Here is a 21400-nt window from a genome sequence, read left to right on the forward strand (position 1 = left end):
GACGAAATAGTTTGTCGTCAGATAGATTTGAGATACGTGTGATGGTGGGATCAAAGTTATCAAATAATTTGAAGCAGAAATAAATTCGCTGGATCCATCTATCTTAAGATTGGGAAACTGTAGAAATATATAATGTCAACAAACTAATTAAGTATATTTATTTGGAGGAAAGCTGGAGAGGCCATTGAAGATGAACCACAGAAATAAGTTGCAATACTAAGGAAAATGCCCGTTTCATTCCATTGCTGCGAATGATCGTGATTATAATAGTGGCTTCTGCCAGCAAAAAAAAAAATTTAAAAGAAAAAGAGAATTCATGTTCCAATTAACTCAAACCTCTAATGATACTACCCCTATATGATTGGAAAAAATAATGAAAAGTTACAGGAGAAGATGTTCGACAATAGTGCTACTCCACAATCCAATAAAACCTGATACTGAATTATGGTTTGACTTGTTTGAAAGGAAAAGGAAAAAAAAAAAATCTGCACGTTTGAACTTGAAAACCCATCCAACGATCACGACCATGTCTCGATGTTAAATCTACCAGTCCTTTCCTGTGCTCTGAGCCATCTTGAAGCTGATTCTTTTGACATCCCACTTTCTTTTGAAATAACTTCTTCCAGTGCCTTGGTGACATCCGCTGGCATTTTTGTTGAAGACCCAGCAATGTATATTGCAGCTCCTGCATTCAACAAGCTCCAAATTCTTGTGCTCTCCTCCCTGATCTTATGCTGCACGTATATCTTCTTAGGCTGATCTCTAGAGAAAGCAACAAAGAAGCCCCCGCCTTTCTCTGCTGAGAGTATTCCATGATCTTGTGCATGAGATAACCAGAACTCTTTGTACAGGAAATCAGATTCGCGGTTCCTGCAACCGAAGAAAAAGAGTATCGGGGATGTTGATTGACTCATACTCTGTATAGCCCTTTCCTCAACGAAGGCACGGAAAGGGGCACAACCTGTTCCTGGTCCAACGAGAATAAGAGGAAGTGTTGGTGGTGGGGGTGGCAGAGAACCTCGATGAATCCAAGAAGGGATGAGGATTCCTGTTTATAGACAAATTGTTGTAATTATTAATATGACAATCGAACATATTGTTCTGAGATAATTTGCCGGCGCCTTATGAACATATAAATCTACCTTCATGTGGATCAAGTCCAGCTAGCCATGTGGAACAGAGTCCTTGTCGCTTCCTCTTGAAAGGAGTAGTCCATGAGACAATGCTAACAGTTAGGTGTACTTGACTTGGATGTGCTAAGGGGGAAGAAGAAATAGAAAATGCTCTTCTTTTTAGTGGAGGGACTAGCTGTACCAACCATTCAAATGGCATTTGCACAGATGGAAAATCCTCTAGTACCTTCAAGGTAAAGCAAGTCAGGCATTAGACTTTGATAAGCTGTGAAAATGAACTGAGAGAACAAAATATAGTTGGTTTCATGCTAGGTAAAATCCTATTCCAAATGGTACTGTAAACAAGGTAGCATGGAAGAAACCTCTTGAAATGAAGAAGAATTTACCTCTAAAACAGTTCTATGTTCCTTCTGGTTGTACTGATATAAATCATCCCTCCCTTCAGGAGAAGCAAAGTATTCAAGCTTTTCTTTCTCATGTTCAGCAGCTGCATAAAAGCTCATCACCTGAAGGGCATAATTAGATATGGATCATATGGTTGATTACTATCGTGCACCAAAAAATGCCTAGCAGAATATCAAAATAACACACATGTAGAAGCACTACTAGGACCAATTTTATGCTTAGGGTTTTAACTATATGCCATATTATCAAAAACAGCAAACTATCTTGCCTCAAAAGAATAGATAAGACCAAATTATTTCAGATGCTCAGATAAAATAAAATAGATAAGACTATGCAAGTAAAAAGGACAAGTTCACATTTGAATTATCTTGCCTCAAAAAAATACCGTCGAGGAGATGCCGACGCAATATCCATTGCCAATGCGACAAAGCTCCTTAGTTTAATAGGACGCACCGTACCATTTACATGTGGATCAAGAGATTCTTTCTCAGTATCTCTGGGTTGAATCTGAGACAGAAGAGGTTCTTAAACTTCAATATACTTTCAACTTTCACGGCTCTCAAAAAGAAAGAAATATAACTTGAATTTATTATCCTAGTTCTTATGAGAATCGAAAGTCCTTCAATGTTAGGAAACAAGCCACCATATCTAAACTAATAAGAAGAATATATAAGGAGAAAAAAGAAGTCCAAACTATTGCAAAATAGACAATGCAAGACAACAAAGGCATATATGTAGATATAAAAGGATAAGGATGGCCAATGAAGATTAGATTGAAAAGGAAGAGGTACCACATACTGTGATGTAACAATCTGGATTGAGATTACAGCGTTGTATAATTGCATCAACACTAATTGGATTCTGGCTTGGGAGAACCTCAAGAGCATCACCAATTTGATAATCAATGACCTGGTCTTGTCAAAAACACAAAGAATAATTATAAAAATATGACCAGATGTCCCAATTGTCACAATATATAGCATTCTGGAAGTGAAAAAGAAAAAAGGAAGTAAATTTCAGTGAGCTGATACAGTAGAACTTACAGAAGACGAAGATTCCAGTTCAAAATGGCGCACATCTCTATCATCACCCTCCTTGGTCAACCGTTTGTTTGCTACCTATCATAATATTTTACAAATGATTTTTCAGATACCAGTGATAAAAATTGGATTAAGCACCAGCTGGTTAGAAATTATAGGCAGGACATGCAATAACCCATACCACTGTTAACATGTACTGTGGTTTTTCATCGTCATGACATTGTAATGCGGGAGACATTAAATGAGCTCTTTCAATCACCTTCGCAAAATCTTCTGGATCTATTTATTACATAGGTGACTATTGTAAGAAAGAAAGTTCTCATATGAAATGTTAGTATCCATAAAGAAACACTAATAATCATCAACAGTTTATTGGCGTTCCTTTCACCTGACATGTCTGAAACCTGCTGTTGGACCTCATTAGCAGAATGATAAATGACCTGGAATTTTGAACTCTCCAAAGTTCTGTGATCAGGATGCAAGATATCTGATATGCTTGGCAAAATTGATGGATATATTTGATTCAACACCCTCCATAAAGACAACAACCACGGGTCCAGAGTACCTTCATATCTGTGGAAAGTGTTATCTTATAGTCAGTTTGGCTCTCTTTACCAACATTTATATTGCAATAGAGAATCTTTTGACAGTAAAACTAACTAAAACAAATAAACTAGATTCATGCTATCAAAGCCTCAAAGAAATTTTTGAAAATCGACAAGAAGATAGAGACTGATTGCTGAACATAATGAACGAGGAGAAGAAATAGAAAACATACCCTGAAGGGTGCTGATCATCACCCAAACCTTTTTCAATAACTGGTTCAGCACCAAGATCTAAAAGCCTTCTATCCAACTTCTTTGCAGCAAACTGCAGGTAAACGTAGCAAACTTGAAGAACAGTTGAACTCTATGCCATACTACATTCTGCATGTTGAACCTGTTCTTCCTATAGGGCTAAATTCCACGCTTATAACATAAATGGCCACTGGAAGCTAAATGTTCTGAATGGCATTATCTGCATCTATGTGCTTGAGCATCTGACGCCATGTTTTCGAGATAGAGATTAAACGTTAAGCTGTATAAGTAATTAAATTAAATCGTGTGTGCATTGGATTCCGGGATATGTGATTCTGTCGATTTTCATAAATACACTATAAACATACAAAATCTGTAAGAAAAGGAAAAAAGAATATCCCTTAATCTAAGAATAGTTGAGGAAAAACAAAATATGGCTCTTTTAATTTCATTTCAACTGCAACGAGAAACCATACCAAGGTCGTTTTAGATCATTACATTATATTTCTGGTATCCAGAGTCACCCAGCCCAAACACAGCATACCGCAGTCCTTCCAACCACTTTTGACTAAGATTCCTTTGCAAAAGAAACCTCCAAAATCGCTACAACAACAACAATAACAAGTAATTAGAAATAAATCATTCACCTAAAACTCCAATCAAACACCACAAACCTTCATCGAATCCGGCGGATCCCCCTGCCCCGTCGTCGAGACCACAAAGATCACAACAAGCTCATCCGCCAAACCGCTCTACCAGGAACCAAATCAAAGACACCGAATTTAACCTCATGGCGATCGAATTCTTATAAAAAGTAAAGCCTTTGACTTTTGAAGCCTCACCGCGTCGAAGTGATCCATGGAAACGACTTCCACGGCGGGGCACCCGCCGCGCTCGGCCTCTCGCCCGACCCGCTCAGCGACGTCCATGGCGTTCCCACTCTGCGAAGCGTAGAGAACGAGCAAGCGATTCAGCTTCGCCGCCATTTTGTGATCGGCGATGGGCGGAGGGAGGAGGCGAGCCCTCATATCTCGACTTCTATTTGGGCTTTCGAGAGCCTACTCTTATTGGGTTATTGGGCTCGAGGGTTAGAGTCCGTTTAGAAACCCAAACGTAGCGACTTGGAGTTTGCACTACTTATAGTGGGGATTATTAAGTATAAATAATTTGATTCTATTGGCTGGAGCTGCTGGATTTTTTGCAACTAAGACCAAGTTTAATTAATCATGACATGCAGAGCACCATCATATGCATGTAGTTTTTTTTTTAATTATTATTTTTACTGGATTTGATCCAAATAAGAGTCTGGTGAAATTAAATAAATCCCCATATAATCTAACCTGTAATTATTCTATTTTTTTTTAAGAGAAAGCAAAATAATTAAATTATCCATTCTTCTTCTTTTTTAAAGAGAAGCATTCTAATCAAATCGATGTCACTCAAAGTTAAATTGAGAAATACGTGAACAGCATGAACTATTTTAATCATCCATTGACTACTATTTAATTTATAAGTTCTATTCAAATTGCAGGCCTTTATTCTTCATCCTTGTAATTCAAGAATTGAGAATATAGTTTTACAGAGAGCTCAAACAACATAAATAGAGTCCTATCCATTGAGACAGTACTCATAGTGTATAAGTATTTTTGGGTTCAGTGCTCATAGATAGAATCCTAAAACTTTTTAAAACATATCAAGATACTATTTCATCAAAAAATTTACTATTTATTAGAATGTGACATATAAAAGCTATGATTGCCTAACATCTTAAGCTTTTATAAATAGTTGATGGGTTGACATAATTCTCCATCAGCTCTCAGTTGCAGGCAGACCTCTTCCCCTCTCTTTTGAGCTTTCCATCTGCTACCAATAATTACATCTACTATACCCAAAAGAAAGAAGACAAAAAAGATAGATATATTTATCAACAGCTCTTCTTCCTATCCTTTCCTCCCCTCTTGCTTTCATCAAAAAGCCTGTATGAAATGTGGCTTTTGATACGCCCTGGATTTCCTGGCACTGGCAGTATGCCAGTACATGTGCTTGTGGGCCTTCCAATTTGATCACATATTAAAAGAAAAAAATTAGGCTTGCTCAAGAGATTTTTCTTTTTTTTTTTTTTTGAGGAAAAGGAAGGATCTAAGGATATATGAGGTGGGCCAAATCCCCTCAGAGTCCTCCTATTTATCCTATAAAGTGGAAGAAGAACCTTACCCTCCTCCCCTTTTCCCAGAAAGCTAGAAGGATTGAAGGATCCCACTATGAGAAGCCTTAACTTGGTGGTGGACTGGGTGGTGCACTTTTGATGGATGAATAGATTGGATAAAAGATATGCTTGGCATCACCATCTTGATGGGAAATAATGGAACAAAGCCTAAGCTAGGGTTGAGAGTGGAACAGCATGATCCCCGGCTTAAGGACCAATTTGGATATTGTGCTAGATACTATGACACCTTTAGTTACTAATCATTTGACCCTTCTATTTTAAAGAATATATTGATACTTTTTTTTCAAAAAAAAAAAAAACTTGAACTACTTCAGGATAGAGTTGTCTAAGTAGAATGGGCAATAATCCTGTCCAACAAGTGCCAATGGGATAGGTATTATAATTATTATGCATAATAGTTAGTTTAATTTAGTTATATAGTTTTAAGACAACAAAAGGAAAGCACAGGGGTGTCAATAATAAGAAAAGCCAAAGGTTGGGTGCCTTTTCTACATTTCTTTTTTGGTTATTATTTTATTCTTTCTCTGCCTAAGAATAAGATGAGTTAAAAGCTAGTTCTTTATTATGATCTCTATCTCAATTGGGCAGTAACAACTCACAAACTGTGTAACAAACTGTAGTGCCATGTTCAAAATTGAATTCATAGGCCTACAACCTACAGTTAATTTAATGTACATGAAAGTTTGTGTGTGCCACTTAGGAACAACCAGTTATGGCCTTTGACCATGTTTATTATATATGCATTTATAAACCTATGCCTATTAGTTTGTCTAATATCAATAAAAAAATAAATAAACTACTCCATCAGTTCAAATATAGTTACTTTTATATTATATATCAAATTTAATCAGCAAGCATATTTTGAAAAGTATTACAGTTTACTCATATATTTTTAGAGAAATTTGTATATAATACTATGTTTTTTTTATAATAAAATTATAATTTACGTTTTATATTTTTACTATTTATAAATTAAGTCATATAATTTAGTGAATATATACAGAAAATATCCGATGTTAGATATGTTAGTTAAACTTAACTAAACATTTGGGTATAATTAACTGTACTAAGATAATTACGAAAATACCCTCAATGAAGTCATACTAAGAGCATTTTAATCATTTTAAAAATAAAATAATAAAATAATAAAATATTCTTATAGTGTTAGTTCAAATCTAATATAGAGTATTTTCTACATATATTTGTTACATCATAAGAAAAATATATAGTTTATTAAATATAGGGTGCTCTATGAAAATTTTCTTATGTTTTAAACTTAGGCACTTAATTTTTATATAGTCTAAACCAAATTATTTATATTATATTAAAATAAAATGTATTTTTAAAGAGTAATTAAATCTTTTTATTGTATTGTTAAAATGGGACCAAGCCAAACAGGAGAGGGGTTAAAGTGTAATTTACCATTGTGTGCGATAGTAATGATTGTGTTATAATGGTGTGAAGTGTACCCTTGGACCACTAATTTGGTAGTAGTCTGTGGAGGCATCCATTCCATTCCATAAATGGAATCTTTAGATCACAATCTTTATGGGACTCTAATCCACTTTAATTGGACGGTGGGCCACGTGGGCCCATCTCAGGAATTGCCGTAAAGGTGGCCGCCTACGTCGGCCCAACCGCTCGCGTACACGCCAAGGCTGCCGTACGTGGCGTAGCTCCGGTGCTCGTCGCATCGTCCCTCGTGCTTTCGGCTCTTATCACAACGCGATTAGTCAAACAATCGAGTCCAAGAACGCGGTACCTAGTTCAACTCCCACTCATCACCGTCGTTCAACGCTGCAGTAACCTGCGTTATTTTAGGGAAATTTGCAAACGACACCTTAGCTTTTATTTTATGTAAATTTTGCGATTAAGTCCTTCCAATAAAAATGGGAAAAAAGAATTTTTTAAAAAAAGCTCACTTCCCGAAATTGCTCAAATTGAATTTTATTTATATTAAAAATTTATTATATATAAAACACTTTAATTTTTGTCAAATAGATTACGAGCAAAAGCCACATACAAGTAAAGGGGCATATTAACTAGAATGCTATTTTTTTTTCCAGTTAAGATTCTGTATTATTTAAAATTATATATTTAATATGTTATACGGCTTTTTCTTCTGAAAAATAAAGTCTAACTCCACGTTTCCAAATTACAAGACTTTATAATTATTTATTAGTGATTTCTCCCTGAGAAACAGCAGGATTTGGAACTCCGATTTTATGAATAACAGGGTGTTAAATGCAAGAAAGATTTCTTGATCATTAATTAGGGATGTCCGAGTAATTAGCAACTCCCCTCATCCTTTCTTTCACACGTGGAAGAGATACCTACCATTCGCTCTCGCTTTCCACGCACCGTAGTCCGTAGGATAGAAAAGTCAGCCACGTCCGCCACTTTACCGTCCTCCTATTGGCCGGCGAACTGCGTAGTGGTGGCCCACCCTCCCTCCCCTCTCAAATGGCGACGAGTGCGATCTCTCCAAGTTGATCGAGAGAGACGGGACCGAGATTTCATTTCTCCCACGCCTTTGACTTTTTCCCAAAGTCAAGTGGCCGATCACGGCGCGTTTCGATCCCAATCCTCCCTCCTCTCCCCCAAATGTTGCTTGTGACCACCACCAACCATTACCCATATCCCACCCCTCTCTTTATATAAGTTTGTCGTAAACCAATCCCTTCTATCTCACAAACTCACACAGACAACAAGAGGAGGAGGAGGAGAAAAGAAAAGGAGAAGAACAGAAAAAAAAAGTCAGCGCTGCTGCTCTGGAGGAAATAGTTCATGGAGGTCAACAACAACTGGGATCTCTTCGCAGTCGTGAGGAGTTGCTCCTCTGCGTCGCCAGCTCCACCAGCTGTGAAAGAGGAATCCATGTACGAAGAAAAAGATTTCTCTTACTTCAATCCCCAGGTCGTATCCGAATTGTACGAGCTGGAGGAGCTTTGCTGCAAGCCATTCTTTCTCGACCATTCCAATCAAGAAGTAGCACAACAATTACAGGTGGAGAAGCCTCACCAGAGTGCTCTAACTCAAACTACTCCCCGTTCTAAAAGAAGGTACGTAATTAACCCCAGTTGACTAATTAACTAATTGATTTATTTATAGTAGATAATTAGTGATCTGTATATGAAGCAAATTAACTATATTACAGCAGGAAGAGCCAGCAAAAGAAAGTGGTGTCCCATGTTCCAGCTGATACACTCTCTTCTGATATGTGGGCTTGGCGTAAATATGGGCAAAAACCAATCAAAGGGTCTCCTTATCCAAGGTAATTAATTATTATAATATATATTTTTGGGTTATTTGCAGAAAAAATTTGAATATTTTTCTGCAGAAATGACCCAGATTTTTTTTATTCTGAGTTTTCTTTTTTAAGTTTCTTTTAGAGATTTTAATCGATATTGGGATTATTGGAATCAAGCAGGGGATATTATAGATGCAGTAGTTCTAAAGGATGCATGGCTCGGAAGCAAGTGGAACGTAGCCGAACCGACCCGGATATGCTGGTAATCACTTACACGGCGGAGCACAACCACCCGGTTCCGACTCACCGGAACTCACTTGCCGGGAGTACGCGGCAAAAGCTCCCCGCTCCGAGTTCTTCGAACTCCGCCGGAGATGGAGAGAAGAAAGCTACACCGTCGAGCCCTCCGTCGTCCTTGTCGGCACCCGGGCTGTCGCCGACGACGACTTTCATGGAGAACGAAGACGATGACGTGGACGGCGAGATGATGATGCTGAGAGACATGGAGATGATGGGTGACGAGGAGTTTCTGTTCACGGAGGACATGGGAAGTGAGCTTGGAAGTGGACGGTGGTAGGGAAGAGAGAGAGAGAGAGACTAATCAGTTTGTTTGGTTGGCCTTTTTTTTTTAGGCATGCTACAATTTTGATACCAGTTTAGAATTAATAGAAAATTACAAATAACACCTTCTCTTTACATTATTTATAAATAGACTCTTTTATTTGCTCCCCAAAAAAAAATATTGAGCAATATTGGTTACAAATATAGCCCTCTACATTAGTTGGGTCTAAGAAGTATCTAATCTATATTAATTTTACCAAATAAGAGGGATTTTATAGGAGTATAGATACAAAAAAAAATCCAAAACCTTTTATTGTCCTTATCTCATGCAATTGGATTGGGCCAGGCTTAATTGGAAAGTAGTAAACTTCTTTTTAAATATACTAATGGACGGCCCATTGGCTCTTAGAGAATTAATTAAGGTTTATCAAAACAGACGTTATGTTAAATTAAATTGACTTATTCCTCTAAATAATTTTATAACACCTGATCATTAATTATGGTCACTTACATTTACGAACAAGCACTACAACAACCACGTTGCTCGATCTCGTCACTCCATGACGACTATTTTGGTGGTTAATTAAATCCTGTCCACTGTCAGAATAAATAGCAACATATATATTACTCTTAGATCGTTATAAATCCAACCCCAATAATAATAATAATTAAATTGTGTACAAAAAATGTTTAATTAGTGATTGAGTGGGGACAGGCAGGGCAGTTGAACTGATACAAGGTAGTTGAGATGCCTTCAGCTTCTTTCATGTGTGAAACATTCACTTTAAGTACCCCAAATGTACCCTAAATTGCATTCAAGTCACGATAAAACTATTCTAGGGTATCTTATAGAGTACCCAAACTATTATTCTTAGCCAAACTTAGTTGCCACTTCTCAACCTCTTCTCATCTTCCAATTAGTACATCTAACCTACAAGAAAATCTATAAAGCTTGCCCTCATCTCCACCTTAGCTTGACCTGGAACTAGTATTATGGATCCTTTTTCCTCTTTTGATGTCTCTCCTCTAGGGCATGCAGGGGATCCAAGTGTGGATTCAGCTATGTTCAAGATATTTTCGAGCTCCTCTATGGCAAGCGGAGGAGAAGAAAATGGCGAAAGTAGCAGTGGCGGTAATGGTAGTAATAGTAAAGAGAAGAGAAGAGGAAAGGCTATAAAAATTAACCGACCGAGATTTGAATTTCAGACGAGGAGTGCAAATGACATCCTCGACGATGGTTATCGATGGAGAAAATACGGCCAGAAGGTTGTGAAGAATAGCATTTATCCTAGGTAAGCATTAACTCAAGCTTGCAACTTTTTCTTTAGCCCACCTCAGAAGATAATATTATTTTTCTTGGTTTGCGTTAATATTAAATTAAACGGAAGACTCCAATAATGCTTATGATAATAAAAGTAAATGGTACGATTAAAGGCATTATCAAGCTACAACAGTGCTTTACTCAACTCTCACTCATGGCTTATACGTTCCTTTGCCATCTCTACCTGTGCAACTTTAAATATTCTCTTTTTAACTTCGCAATATTATACTCATCAGTGACTTCAATTTGTTTTTATGTTTTCATATCATGACATGGATGAAGAAGCTACTATCGATGCACACATCACACATGCAATGTGAAGAAACAAGTGCAACGGCTATCAAAGGACATGAGCATAGTAGTAACTACGTATGAAGGAGTCCATAACCATCCATGCCAGAAGCTAATGGAAGCTCTCACTCCTCTCCTCAAGCAAATCCAATTCCTCTCTCAATTCTAGGATATTTTCAATCTACTTGTTTGTAGTTAATCAAATAATTAATTAACAAGGGGAATCGAAAAGTACCCTTCAATCATAAGCTTGGTTTGCATGTAAAAGGCAACAAAAGAAACGTGAAGAACTGTACAAGTATCGTAGCTTTTTCATGTCAATTAATTGACAAGGATGGGAGGCATACACCTTATTGAATTGCTCTTATGAGATTATTTACTTTAATTTTATTTTTATGAAATAAATGTATTGAATATGAACTCTTTATTTTTAGGTTCATAATTATCAATATATGGTTGCCAATTTTATCTCAGCCTTTTGCTAGGATATATTATTCCGCCATCGATAAAGTTAGCATCTAACCTTATAGGTTCACGTCTAAATTGGGTCCTATTAACTTATGACATAAGTGATGATGTGTGCATAGTTTAAGTTTGGGCGCGGCTTATTTTTGGATGGTTGTATCATTTGTCTAACTTATATAAACATTAAAGATGTAAATTTAGTATATTATTTAATAAATCAATCACTTGGGAATTTAGAAGAATCTATAATATAAATATATATAACCTAATTATAATCTTTGATCATCGATTAATAAGTTGAATATATGAGTCATGTTTTAAAAAAATAGATCGAACCATGAGCCACAATGAACCAAAAAAAAATGAACACATATATAATCAATTTTAAATTATTTTATAAAGAATCCCCCCAAAAGTATAAAAGCTGGCTTATTAGGAAATCTCTTCACCCCCATTTGCCAGGATGGAATAGTATGCCCCTGAATTAATAAGCAAAGAACCTTACTTTATTAGTATTAGAACAAATAAAGCTTATATTTTTTCTATTGACGAAAATAACCTTCGACAATGTAAGAGAAAAAAAGGGGATTTTATATATATTCAAAACACTTATTTTTATATGAATATCCTTACTAATGCATTTCAAATATGATCAACTGATAAAATTTACCAAATTAGCTATAAAAAAGATAAAAATAATTTTATTCTTGTTCGTATATATTTCTTTGGAGGGGTGTAATGTAAGAAACCTTAAAAGAACCAACAAGTGTCATTTTAATTCGAATTAGGTCCAAATTTTAGATTACCTTATTCCTCCACTATGATTTTGACAATTATTTGTCCGACTGGTTCTTCAGGCTTGACAGCGAAGCAGTTCCGGATCTAGATCCAACACAAGCGGATCCGGGTCGGATCTGATATCCTTTTTACCAGACAAAAAATGTTACTTGTGCTTAGCTGCAGCCTTCCCGCCTTTGCCGAACACCAGATGAAGGGTAAAACAGTAAATATAACCGCAACTCACCGAGGGAGTTAACATTGGGGAAGGCTCTAGAATCTCGACGACTTATGAAAGTCTCCTTCCCTCCAGCTTCCATTTCCAATTCATTTCTCTGCCTGGTCTTCCTTGGTCTTCCCCGCTAGTTAGCCCCCTCATCGCCATGGCTTCAGATCTGGAGAAGAAGGCGAAAGAAGCCTTCGTCGACGACGATTTCGAGCTTGCGGTCGATCTCTATACGCAGGCGATTGAGATGGAACCCGACAATGCCGATCTCTACGCCGATCGCGCGCAGGCTAACATCAAGCTCGGGAGTCTTACTGGTAATCGAATAGAATTGGTTCCTGTCGGTTCTTGTTGTTTTCATCAGTTAGTTCGTTTGTTATTGTTATAAGTGTTGGAATTACTTATCAGAATTTTTTTTTTCTTGTTTGCAAGTTTGATGATTCTTGATACTATACTACGTATTACTTATCAGATGTTTTGAGGAAGATCAGAAGCTCTTCGACTCTGTTTTCTTTTAAAATCTTGTGAAAGCATTCATTAGCTGATAGTATTTACTTTGTTATGTAGAGGCTGTGGCTGATGCAAATAAAGCGATTGAGCTGGATTCTTCAATGTCGAAAGCCTATTTGCGGAAAGGGTTAGTGCACTGCTCTTAGTAGTATTTACAAGAACTGCCTCTTTTTTTGTGTAAACCTGTTTTGGGTAATAATCTGCCACCTATCTGTATGCAACTGTAATTTATATTAGCTTTTCTGTGGCAGAGTTCCTATTGTTCCAGGAAAATAATCGTGTTAGAGTTATGGGTCATCCTTTTTAGCGTCTAATAATTGAATATATCAATATAAATACAGTTTTGCATTTATATCGTGTTCCATTCAATTAATCCTTGTCTGCAATTTCCTTTGTGGTTCATCTTCCCATTTTATGTAATCAGTTTCCTGTTATGTTGTTAAAAAAGTTACATCTATTTTCCTTTTCAAGTATCTGATGACTATCTTCGCCAACAGCATTGCTTGTATCAAGCTTGAAGAGTATCAAACTGCAAAGACTGCTCTTGAAGTAGGTTGTTCTTTGTCACCTGGTGAAAAAAGGTTTCTTCAGTTGATGAAAGAATGCGACAAGCACCTTGCTGGTATTTGCCTCTTAGCTTGTACATTTTGTAGCATGATTAACATTTTTGTTCATCCTAGTGCATGCACAAAGTATATTCTCCTTTTTGACAAACTTACGCCAGCTTCTGAGTTTGAATAGTGTTGTACCTGAAAGACCCTAAAATTTCATCATCTATCATCATTCATCATAACTACCTAGCTGGCTTATTCCTTAATTTTAGTCCCCACAATGTGCCTATTAGTTAAAAGGACTCTGTAAGTATTCTAGAGGCTATATGCAACAGGCCTATGTTATGAAGGAGTTAAACACAGGCTCATTGGAAGATTCACTTTTTCTTGATTCAAACTTGGCCTTTCTTTGTATTTCTCTTACATTTATCAAGCTACACCAAAATTACTCATCACACAGCATGGGTTGTGTATTTGTGCAATAAATTCAGTTCATGAGAAGAATGCAACTACTGGCTAACCTTATGGGCTTGTTCTTTGACAGAATTGTTTGTGACTGCGTGTGTGTATATTTGTTGTTTAAAATATTAATGACTTCTGAACACTTAATTCAGAGTTTATTTATGAAGACACTGGCTATACCAGGATGTTCAGTTGTTCACTATATGGCTATATGCATGTACTATTTAATGCAGGGAAAATTTTAGTATGCCATTTGCTATATTTGTGGCAGCCAAAGTTTTTAGGTAGGCAGAATAAGACAATTATGCAGCAGCAGTAGTAGCACAAACTCAAGTTCAGAGTTTACAGAAATCTGGCGAATCTGGGTTCAGGAGAGAGTGCATTAGTCATACACAAAATAAATTTAGCAATGGATTCTTGGGATCTAAGCAGATATATGTGCAGTTGGGACTCTCTTCAGGCCCCACATTCAACTGGAAATGAAAAAAAAGAAAATCAGAAATTTTAATTTGCTCTTGCATAGATATTTCAGAAAAAATCTTTCTTTGCTGATCTTTGAAATTGTGAATTAGTTGCTGGACCTGGCAGGAAAAGATATAATAAGGCCTGCTTACATCCCTATTAAGGTAAACTCCACACCCAGAAATCATTGTTGAGGATATAAGATAGGTTCACTCAACTATATTTTTCACTGTTTCTTCTGGGACTGTCTAAGCTTACTTAGTAGTTTGCATTTGCTACATTCTTATTACTTCCTATGGGAGCACAATCTACTGAAACAAGGAGAAGAGGTGGACATATAAATTGCTCTGGATTTTTTTGCTTGTCAAGCTTATCTTTAGACTCCTTAAATTGTATGTTAGAAATTCATGTGTGTTAAATGAGCTTGTACTAAGAATCCATGGTTATGACCCATATTACCTAGTTTTTCTATCAAAACATTTATGTTCTATTAGCTCCATAGAATCTTAATAATCTTTTGGATAATTACAAGCTACATACGTGAATTTTGAGGAAAAACTGCAAGCTATTGTTAATCTCAGGAGCCCCTAGTCTTTTAAAGATTGCAAACCTAGAGCTTTCTAGGCATCTTAACAACCTTGTAGTTGATAACATCTCCTTTAAAGATAAAATGTATTGCATCATTTTTTGGTCTTTTGTCTTCATTAGCATGGCATCTCTCTTTTCTGATGTCCTTACTGATAAACTATATAAAGTATCATATTCATGAAACTAGTTTTTATATATATATATATTTATATTTATATAGAGGAAGACAACGATGTGGTGGAGAGGAAGACAGATGCTCCATCAGATGGAACTTCAGTTGTTGATACTGCTCAAAAGTCAGAGCGCTCTGGATCTGAACATGATTCACTATATCATCCCAAGGTAGAAGCGCCACCCAAAGCAAAATATAGGTACTGTATTACCTCAAATAATTGAGTTATCTTCATTCTTGTATGAGTAGTTTCACAGAAATTCGCAGGCCGCCTAGTGTACTTTTTTATGGTGATACATCATGGTTGACAATTAGAAGTGTGATTCACATCCCACATCCTGCTTCCAATACCCAAGGCCCATTCAGACACAATCTCTTTAGTAGATTACTTTTATACTAGTGCTAATGTGCCCAAATCACTTCCAAGTATAAATTTTCCTGTTTTCTATGCCATCTGTGCCTGTTGATAGATCTGACTTCTTGACTTGTCGAACATAATCGTACAAATGGCTGTTGTTTTCCTTATCCAAATGGCATGCTGGAAATTATATGTAAAGGCACCTCAAATGCCCATGTTATTCTCCTCACATTGTTCGCAATGCAAATCTTTTTCTTGGAATATCTCGTTGGATGTCTAACCTCTAGATTGAGGACACTGAAAAAGAATCATGGTAAAGAGGTTCCCTTCTTTCTTCATACATGAACTGCAAACAGATTTAATGGAAACAGAAACTTGGTTTCACCTCTTGTATATGCATCATTGTTGAGCAACTGCTGCATTAGATGTGAATTTAGCGTGGAGTTCATTAAGTTGTGTTTCTCTGGAACCCTTGATCTGATTGCATTTGTTTTAATTTATATCTCAATGTGCTTATTTTGATGCAGTTGATTGGGTTATCCAAATGTATCATCAACACTAGAAATGTCATCATCTTTTACAATTTCTATGCAGCAATATATAATTGATAGGATTTGATTCCTAACTGTTACATATTCTTTTTATTTCATACTCTTTCCTGCCAATTTTCTTATGGAGGAATGATATATCTTTCATTTCATTTGATATGTGTTACTTATATTACTAAATGCCAGCTCAATGCAGCTTGCATTTGCATATTTGGGATATACAAATTAAATTGAATTTCTCCTTCTTGTTATAGAGGCTTTTAGAACAGTTAATAACAAGTGATAAAGAGGTTGGCTTTGTAATGCAGGCATGACTATTATAATACCCCTACAGAGGTGGTATTGACCATATTTGCAAAGGGAATCCCAGCTGAATATGTGAATGTTGAATTTGGTGAACAAATAGTAGGTCTCCATTATCTCCATTTTCTCCCATTGGTTGTATATATTTTCTCCATCAATTTGTATTGACCTGTGCATAGTGTTGATAAATCTATTTCGTCTTTTTCTTTCTTTTTTCTTTTTCTTCAGTTGAGTCTCTCCATTGATATTCCTGGTGAAGAAGGCTACCATTTTCAGCCACGTCTCTTTGGAAAGGTATGGCCCCTTTACCTATGTTTCACCTTCTGGTGTCAGAAATACTACCAAGATTTATGTCGGGGATTTGCCTTATGATCAGTTCAAATGATTCATTCTTCTTCCTTTGCTTTATTGTGCTGCTTTAAAAGGTCTGCTTCTAAGAATGCATCTGAACAAGTGAGGTCACGAACATACCTATTCTGCTGTTCTAAACCATAATCCTGTTATCCTTTTACTCTATTCTTTTCTAGTCCTTTCCTCTCTAGGAATGAATGTTCCTCTTTCACAAGGAAAAGACAGCCACATGCCAAAACCTCACATGTTTCCCCTTTCCTTTTCTTTCCACACTGATAAAAATCAAGCACCACTGGGTGGGACTTAATTTGGTCGTGTTTTAATGTTTTATAATGGCTTTCTCGTATATGATACATCACCGCTAGTTGTTTCATATACTTGTTCTTTGCTTGAAAATCAGATTATACCAGAAACATGCAAGTATCAAGTCTTATCTTCCAAGATAGAAGTCCGTCTTTCAAAAGCAGAAGCTGTTGCATGGACATCCTTGGAATATAGCAACATGAAACCCCTACCACAAAGAGTAAATGTATCATCAGGTAGTCCCTCAAACTCATCTGTGCCCAAGTGCAAAATAAATTGAAGAGATTAAGAAAAGGATTCATGTTGAGCTATCATTTTTGTAAGGTAAAATCTACAATGATGTAAATGAGCTTGTATGTTGGTGATGTTGTCTTAGGACAGAAAAAGGAACTCTAATTGAAACTTGAAAGGAATGTCTCGCATATAATTGAAGTTGCATTTTCATTTAAATGTTGAGATATCCATAGTAATAACGACATTTGTGGGTTCATCTGGATAGGTAGAAAAGAAGCTTATCACTAAGGGAAAGAAGTTCCTTTAAGGAAGAAATAGTGGTCACGTTGGAGAGCAGGTTCCAGTATTTGCTAGTCATTTGAATGCTTTGGTCTAGATTAGTGTCTCTACCAATAAAGTCTAAAATCAGGATTCTGCCATTTAAAAATAGGGCCACGAAAGGGTAACTTTGGTAGAACTGATGTAGCATCAAATAGTACAACCTCCTTGTGCGCTGCTGAAAATTGTCATTTTTCAATTGATGCCAAGTCTTTTCCTTCATCCTTTAGGAATTTCGTTCAGTTTGCATTTGAGTACCTACTAGACAATGCATTTATTGGTGGAGGATTCTTCCTCCTATTTTTCCTGTGAATCTCAATGTTTGTATATGCCATGCTTGAAACGCTTTTCTTCACAATATTAATTCATTCTGTTTTGCAGTTGTAAAACCCCAGAGGGCTACTTATCCATCTTCAAAAGGCAATGTAGATTGGGACAAGCTTGAAGCCGAAGTCAAGAAGGAGGTAGTAATTTCTAAATGCAAAAGACTACCTCATCACCTCACAAGAAAATAAAAAAGATACGAGAGTAAAAATCATAGTAATAGAAATAAAATTTACAGTCAAAATCGGAAAAATACCAAAAGCACCCGCATACATCCACAAAATTTAACTGCCAACCGTGACATCCCTTTTCTCACTCTTATGTAGCCTAAATGCTTTTGAAATCTTAAACTGCTGGCATGGTAAGATAGTTTGTTGTTTGTCTTTTATCTCAGGAGAAAGACGAGAAGCTTGACGGTGATGCAGCATTGAACAAACTCTTCCGGGACATATACAAGGATGCTGATGAGGACATGAGACGAGCAATGATGAAATCTTTTGTAAGCCAGCTCTTGTCTTCGTTACATCTATGATAAGAATTAATTTGAATCGATTTTCTTCATTACTTCTGAAGATCCCCGTGTTGCTTATTCCACTAACAATGATCTCGGTGGCAAGTTCTCCTTAGGCGCATGTCCAACACAAGAGAAAATAGATGTAATGGCTATATATATCACATGACACTTATATTCACTCTTATATAGGTGGAATCAAATGGTACGGTGCTGTCAACAAACTGGAAGGAGGTGGGTTCGAAGAAGGTGGATAGTACCCCTCCTGATGGTATGGAGTTGAAGAAATGGGAGTATTAACCTCTACGGCGAAATGGTGGAAATCTCTACATTTGGCTCGTCCACGACTTCAGTAAATTATGTAGCTTCTGGGCTATCATTCTTGTATAATTGGTGCTTATGTTATTGGATGTATTTTGATTAGCTATTCTTTAGAGCTTGGTTTGTCGAAGTGCACTGCTATAACGTGGACAAAGAAGCTGAAAACTGAATAAATCCTGTACGATTAAATTGATGAACATTGTAAGTTCTCGTTGAAATTAATGTCGACTTGTTAAACTACTAATTTGCTTGGTGCGTTGCATCACCTTATGTATGGCTATGAACAATTGATTTTGGTAGATGCTAACGACTATGTTGATAAACAGTATGTCTTATGTGACAGGGCTAAAGATGGTGGATATTAATTAATAGAGATAAAGTGTAATATAACATGTGTAGTGTTTGAAAGAACGGTATAAAGGATTTACAGCATTCTCCTTGTCAAAATTAAAGGTATGGGAACTCGTCTCTCTCTCTCACTCTCCTTTTGAGAACTTTTAACTTCAAATCAATTGAAAGAACAAGATAATAAGAACGATCTGATAAATCTTTTGTCAATCCCTACCCCGTCACCATAACTACAATAACAAGCAAAGACCGCAAGTTGCACCTTTTAAAAAAAATTTATGCTGATCTGATGTCCAACTGGTATAATTTTAGAACACGGAAATGATGGATTTTGGTTTGACCAAGGGAACTGGTATATATTCCATCGATGGAATATAGTCAACTCTTTCTCGAGTTCAACCGTCTCATCAATACCAGACCAAATCTAACCCAGTAATTGATTCATTCTCCTTTTCTTTTTCTTTCTTTTTTCATACAAAAGAATCTCTAATGAAATCTGAGATCTTTGAAGGCTAATGTTTAACCAAAATTATTAGAGGTTTGATCTTTTATACTCTAACAATTAATTCAAGCAAACACATTAGCATGCACCAGCTTTCCTAACACGCCAATTCCAACACATCATTATTGAATCAACCTAATCGTATTCAAACAAACACAGTAGCATTAAACATTCCTCTGATCAAAGCAAAACACAACACCATAATCCAACTTAATATTCTGATCACATGAACATATCTTTGAGCGTGGGAAGCTTCAACTCCCCCTTAGTCGACAACGGGATCGTAAAGTTTCCCACTACGGGGAGGTCAACGGTCAACCCCACCTCCAACTCGTAGTCGATATCCCAGTCCCTCCCAACATCCCTCATCAGGGACACCAAGAAGTCGTACGGCACCTTAACGGGTAACTCCAGCTCCGTTTTCTCGCTCGCCGCTATCCAACCCGGATCCGGCATCGTGCCCGACGCGATAACCCGACCGGCACTCTTGAGGGAATAAGTTATCTCGCATATCGGGATACGGTGGCTATACGGGTTGGATACGGATAACTCACTGTGGAGGGTGATGGAGCCGCGGCTGAGGCTCTTGAAGGAGACGTCGGTGAGGGAGGCCTCGGGTTTCGGGATCTTGGCGATCTTATCGGCGACGAACTCCTTCGCCTTGTCCAAGAGGCTCGACATGGTGGTGTGGGCTTGGAATAAGGGGTGGAATAAGGATAGATGGGGGAGGATAAGGGAAGGAGTTATTATAAGGAGGGGAGCGGAGGAAACGTGGGGGGGCGAGGTCGACGCGGTGTTGCGCGCGAGATCCGAGAAACGTTGGTGCTGGCTTTATATTAAAATGAAATTATTCAGACTATTTTTTTTTTTCATATCACAATCTCATATTAATTCTATTTGGGCCCCAAGGTCCAATTTCTCGAGCCACGAATCAAAGACTCGAACAACAGTTGGGCCACATCCAGCCCAAGCCCAAACGGCCAACCCAAGCCCTCTTTAAGACACACAGTAAGATGAAACAAATAATCTATTGTTATTTAGGCGACTTTTTATAGAGCACATAGGATCTTATGGGGAGTATGATACCATTAAAAGAGAGATCGTGGGCGAACTTGCTATTCATCAATATACGAATGATAGGTATGTGAAAGAGGTCTTGTTTACGTATATATCTTGTACACGATATGCCCTTCTGGTATGGTCGGCAGACGAATCCCATGCGAACCTTGTGTCCCAGCATCCAACCACCAGTCACAACTCACAAGTTTTTTTTTAATTTTATAGAAATTAGTCACAAGTATTTTTATATTGTGCTTATTTATTTTTAGCTAATTAGGTAGATTCTTGTTTTAATAACTTTCTCCATCTTATATATTAATGAAAAATATTTAATAATCATCTTATTTTGAACTTTTCTTTAATTCTTTTCTTCTAAAACAAGGGCATATTAGTCCTAAGACACCAACGGTAGATAATAAAGAGAAAAAAAATATTTATAAAGATCAATATGCCACGATGGATTAAAGAAGGAATTTATGTGAAATTAGAGTATATATATATACTGAAAATGGGGATTGGAATTTGGATGCAGTTTTAGTAGAACAGTAGGGTAGTCTTCCCTCTAATCCAGATTTTTGTATGCCTTCGTGATGCTAAATATGGCTCAAACACCTCAGACCATATCGCTGCAATTGAGACGAACCAAACAAATACTCTCTGTGCCGATCTCTCCTCATGCGAG

General features: G+C 36.9%; 5 protein-coding genes across 7 annotated transcripts; 3 read left to right on the forward strand and 2 right to left on the reverse strand.

Annotated features, from left to right (window-relative positions):
- Nucleotides 1–209: 209 nt before the first annotated feature.
- Nucleotides 210–4400, reverse strand: LOC140766129 (NADPH-dependent diflavin oxidoreductase 1). 2 transcript variants are annotated; one of them, XM_073105573.1, is made up of 12 exons: nucleotides 4218–4400; nucleotides 4050–4127; nucleotides 3874–3978; nucleotides 3357–3448; nucleotides 2967–3151; nucleotides 2760–2857; nucleotides 2582–2656; nucleotides 2337–2447; nucleotides 1911–2045; nucleotides 1520–1639; nucleotides 1143–1359; nucleotides 210–1048 (listed from the first exon to the last, which is right to left on the reverse strand). In XM_073105573.1, exons 1-12 carry the CDS (start codon nucleotides 4359–4361, stop codon nucleotides 519–521), a joined length of 1890 nt encoding a protein of 629 aa, XP_072961674.1. In that variant the 5' UTR covers nucleotides 4362–4400; the 3' UTR covers nucleotides 210–518. The 2 variants fall into 2 exon arrangements, with proteins under 2 accessions (XP_072961674.1, XP_072961682.1); XM_073105581.1 differs by lacking the exons at nucleotides 2337–2447; nucleotides 2582–2656; nucleotides 2760–2857; ... (3 more) ...; nucleotides 4050–4127; nucleotides 4218–4400 and having other exon boundaries at nucleotides 1924–2045.
- Nucleotides 4401–8281: 3881 nt separating this feature from the next.
- Nucleotides 8282–9553, forward strand: LOC140762289 (WRKY transcription factor 22-like). 2 transcript variants are annotated; one of them, XM_073100015.1, is made up of 3 exons: nucleotides 8282–8664; nucleotides 8763–8876; nucleotides 9033–9553. In XM_073100015.1, exons 1-3 carry the CDS (start codon nucleotides 8390–8392, stop codon nucleotides 9427–9429), a joined length of 786 nt encoding a protein of 261 aa, XP_072956116.1. In that variant the 5' UTR covers nucleotides 8282–8389; the 3' UTR covers nucleotides 9430–9553. The 2 variants fall into 2 exon arrangements, with proteins under 2 accessions (XP_072956116.1, XP_072956106.1); XM_073100005.1 differs by having other exon boundaries at nucleotides 8284–8664; nucleotides 8760–8876.
- An 857-nt stretch (nucleotides 9554–10410) lies between these two features.
- Nucleotides 10411–11485, forward strand: LOC140764192 (probable WRKY transcription factor 43). Its single transcript, XM_073102622.1, has 2 exons — nucleotides 10411–10705; nucleotides 11017–11485. Exons 1-2 carry the CDS (start codon nucleotides 10476–10478, stop codon nucleotides 11192–11194), a joined length of 408 nt encoding a protein of 135 aa, XP_072958723.1. The 5' UTR covers nucleotides 10411–10475; the 3' UTR covers nucleotides 11195–11485.
- A 1091-nt stretch (nucleotides 11486–12576) lies between these two features.
- Nucleotides 12577–19053, forward strand: LOC140767550 (protein SGT1 homolog). Its single transcript, XM_073107513.1, has 10 exons — nucleotides 12577–12810; nucleotides 13061–13130; nucleotides 13501–13625; nucleotides 15287–15437; nucleotides 16453–16549; nucleotides 16676–16741; nucleotides 17199–17337; nucleotides 18035–18117; nucleotides 18372–18476; nucleotides 18681–19053. Exons 1-10 carry the CDS (start codon nucleotides 12651–12653, stop codon nucleotides 18786–18788), a joined length of 1104 nt encoding a protein of 367 aa, XP_072963614.1. The 5' UTR covers nucleotides 12577–12650; the 3' UTR covers nucleotides 18789–19053.
- Nucleotides 19054–19752: 699 nt separating this feature from the next.
- LOC140763819 (late embryogenesis abundant protein Lea14-A-like) lies at nucleotides 19753–20445 on the reverse strand. The gene has a single exon (XM_073102185.1). It carries the CDS (start codon nucleotides 20338–20340, stop codon nucleotides 19882–19884), a length of 459 nt encoding a protein of 152 aa, XP_072958286.1. The 5' UTR covers nucleotides 20341–20445; the 3' UTR covers nucleotides 19753–19881.
- Between the last annotated feature and the right edge of the window lie 955 nt (nucleotides 20446–21400).

This window comes from Typha angustifolia, chromosome 1, assembly GCF_048772165.1.
Source record: "Typha angustifolia cultivar Huaian chromosome 1, ASM4877216v1, whole genome shotgun sequence".
NCBI lineage: Eukaryota > Viridiplantae > Streptophyta > Magnoliopsida > Poales > Typhaceae > Typha > Typha angustifolia.

Excerpts from the sequence above, each read along its gene's own strand:
- LOC140766129 (XM_073105573.1), bottom strand. The coding sequence starts at position 4,361 with ATGGCGGCGAAGCTGAATCGCTTGCTCGTTCTCTACGCTTCGCAGAGT. Across the intron at positions 4,128-4,217 it reads CCATGGATCACTTCGACGCG|AGCGGTTTGGCGGATGAGCT; the intron begins GTGAGGCTTCAA and ends GGTTCCTGGTAG. Across the intron at positions 2,858-2,966 it reads GCAGGTTTCAGACATGTCAG|ATCCAGAAGATTTTGCGAAG; the intron begins GTGAAAGGAACG and ends TGTAATAAATAG.
- LOC140762289 (XM_073100005.1), top strand. The coding sequence starts at position 8,390 with ATGGAGGTCAACAACAACTGGGATCTCTTCGCAGTCGTGAGGAGTTGC. Across the intron at positions 8,665-8,759 it reads ACTCCCCGTTCTAAAAGAAG|CAGGAAGAGCCAGCAAAAGA; the intron begins GTACGTAATTAA and ends ACTATATTACAG. Across the intron at positions 8,877-9,032 it reads AAAGGGTCTCCTTATCCAAG|GGGATATTATAGATGCAGTA; the intron begins GTAATTAATTAT and ends GGAATCAAGCAG.
- LOC140764192 (XM_073102622.1), top strand. The coding sequence starts at position 10,476 with ATGTTCAAGATATTTTCGAGCTCCTCTATGGCAAGCGGAGGAGAAGAA. Across the intron at positions 10,706-11,016 it reads AAGAATAGCATTTATCCTAG|AAGCTACTATCGATGCACAC; the intron begins GTAAGCATTAAC and ends ACATGGATGAAG.
- LOC140767550 (XM_073107513.1), top strand. The coding sequence starts at position 12,651 with ATGGCTTCAGATCTGGAGAAGAAGGCGAAAGAAGCCTTCGTCGACGAC. Across the intron at positions 12,811-13,060 it reads CAAGCTCGGGAGTCTTACTG|AGGCTGTGGCTGATGCAAAT; the intron begins GTAATCGAATAG and ends TTTGTTATGTAG. Across the intron at positions 16,550-16,675 it reads TTGAATTTGGTGAACAAATA|TTGAGTCTCTCCATTGATAT; the intron begins GTAGGTCTCCAT and ends CTTTTTCTTCAG.
- LOC140763819 (XM_073102185.1), bottom strand. The coding sequence starts at position 20,340 with ATGTCGAGCCTCTTGGACAAGGCGAAGGAGTTCGTCGCCGATAAGATC.